This window comes from Penaeus monodon, chromosome 32 (assembly GCF_015228065.2).
Source record: "Penaeus monodon isolate SGIC_2016 chromosome 32, NSTDA_Pmon_1, whole genome shotgun sequence".
Taxonomy (NCBI): domain Eukaryota; kingdom Metazoa; phylum Arthropoda; class Malacostraca; order Decapoda; family Penaeidae; genus Penaeus; species Penaeus monodon.
The window spans coordinates 32168114-32169571 of record NC_051417.1 but is presented as its reverse complement, the minus strand read 5'-3'; the positions used below and the strand labels follow the sequence as shown (position 1 = coordinate 32169571).

The window sequence follows — 1458 nt, the reverse complement described above, 5'->3', positions numbered from 1 at the left end:
AGTCGAGTCTATTGATAAGAAAGACTCAGGGGGATCTGGTGGGAGGGAGCCATCCTTCGGCTTCGTAAACAAGGACTTCCAGTCGCCTTACGACCCTCACGCTCGTAACCCCCTCGTGGAAACTTTCGAGAACTTTGTCAATGGCGAGTATGCAATAAATCCAGGTATGTTTCTCGGGGCGGTGGCAGCTCTACAGCAGTCGAAGAGTTTAAGTAAAGATGGAGAAAGGATTAAGAATTCGAATCAGGGGAGTAGTGGGGAAGAAAGAGTTAGTGTGCACAATGAGGAGAGAATCAACAGTTCGAAAGAGAGACTACGTGGTGTTATGCAACAGGAGGCGTCGGGAGGGAAGGACTTACGAGACGGAAGTATCAGTGACAAAGCGACAAGAAGGGCTCCCATAAAGCCGCAAAAAGAGAACAGTGCCTCACAGGGGTCGAAGCAGAATATATTAGGGTCTCTCCTGACCCAGATCGGCCCTTCCATCCTCGAGGGCGCGCTGTCGAAGGCCGTTCACAATGGCCAAGGCAGTCCTCAAGGACCACCACAGGGAAGCCCCTTAAAGACCCTCATCAGCGAGGTCGGGCCGAGTCTGCTGAGTGGAATCCTTCAGAACGGGAAGGGTCGTTCGGGTCCAGGAAGCGGAGGGGGCGAATCGAGCCCATTACAGTCCATCGTGAGCGGGTTGGGTCCACTGCTTGTGGCAGGGGCCGTGTCCCAGGGACTCGGTGGAAATGGTAGGGACAAGGATACCCAGAGTCCTATCCAGTCAATGATCAGTAACCTCGGACCGCAACTGATGAGCAGCATCTTAAAGCAAGGACTGGGTGTTGGAAAGGGGCGTTCTCAGGATTCTAGTCCCGTGGAGTCCATAATCAGCGGCCTGGGTCCTCTACTGGGAAACGCAGTACAGCGTTCCTTCCAAGGAGACAACAGCAAGAGCCCCGTAGTCTCGATCCTCGGCGGCCTAGGATCGAGTCTGCTATCAGGAATATCACAAAAAGGCCAAGGAAACGCCAGACGTAACGGTGCTCCGAAACTCAACACACCGCCGAGAAAAGGACCTGAGCCACAGGAACCGCCAAGGCAACGAGAGCAAACCGACAACAACAACAGATCTCCTTCGTCGGGATCACGCAACTTCCGGGAAGGAGAGGGTCCTAGACAGGAACCTGAAGGATTGAAGGAGGTTCAGCCCTCGGCCGGAGAAGGAGAGGAAGAACACCGAACAGGAACAGAAGACAACAACAACGCGGTATGATTTTTTTCCTTTATATGTTCTTGTTTTCTGATTTTTTATATTTGTGAATAGATTATTAGTTGTTATTTTTGTTATGTGAATAAATTATTAGTTAATTACTTGCTAGTTTGTGTTATCACTGAAAGAGTAGGAAATTAACATATTAAGAATTATTATGTTTGCTGGTAATTAAAAGATTAAACATATGAAAACAGATA

At 49.5% G+C, this 1458-nt stretch overlaps 1 protein-coding gene across 1 annotated transcript in view; it reads left to right on the top strand.

Annotated features, from left to right (window-relative positions):
• LOC119593819 overlaps positions 1-1458 on the top strand; it is a gene marked incomplete in the record, with an annotated part of 10957 nt that overhangs the window by 2203 nt on the left and 7296 nt on the right. The window contains 1 exon segment of the mRNA XM_037942849.1: positions 3-1255. Coding sequence (XP_037798777.1) covers positions 3-1255 — 1253 coding nt within the window.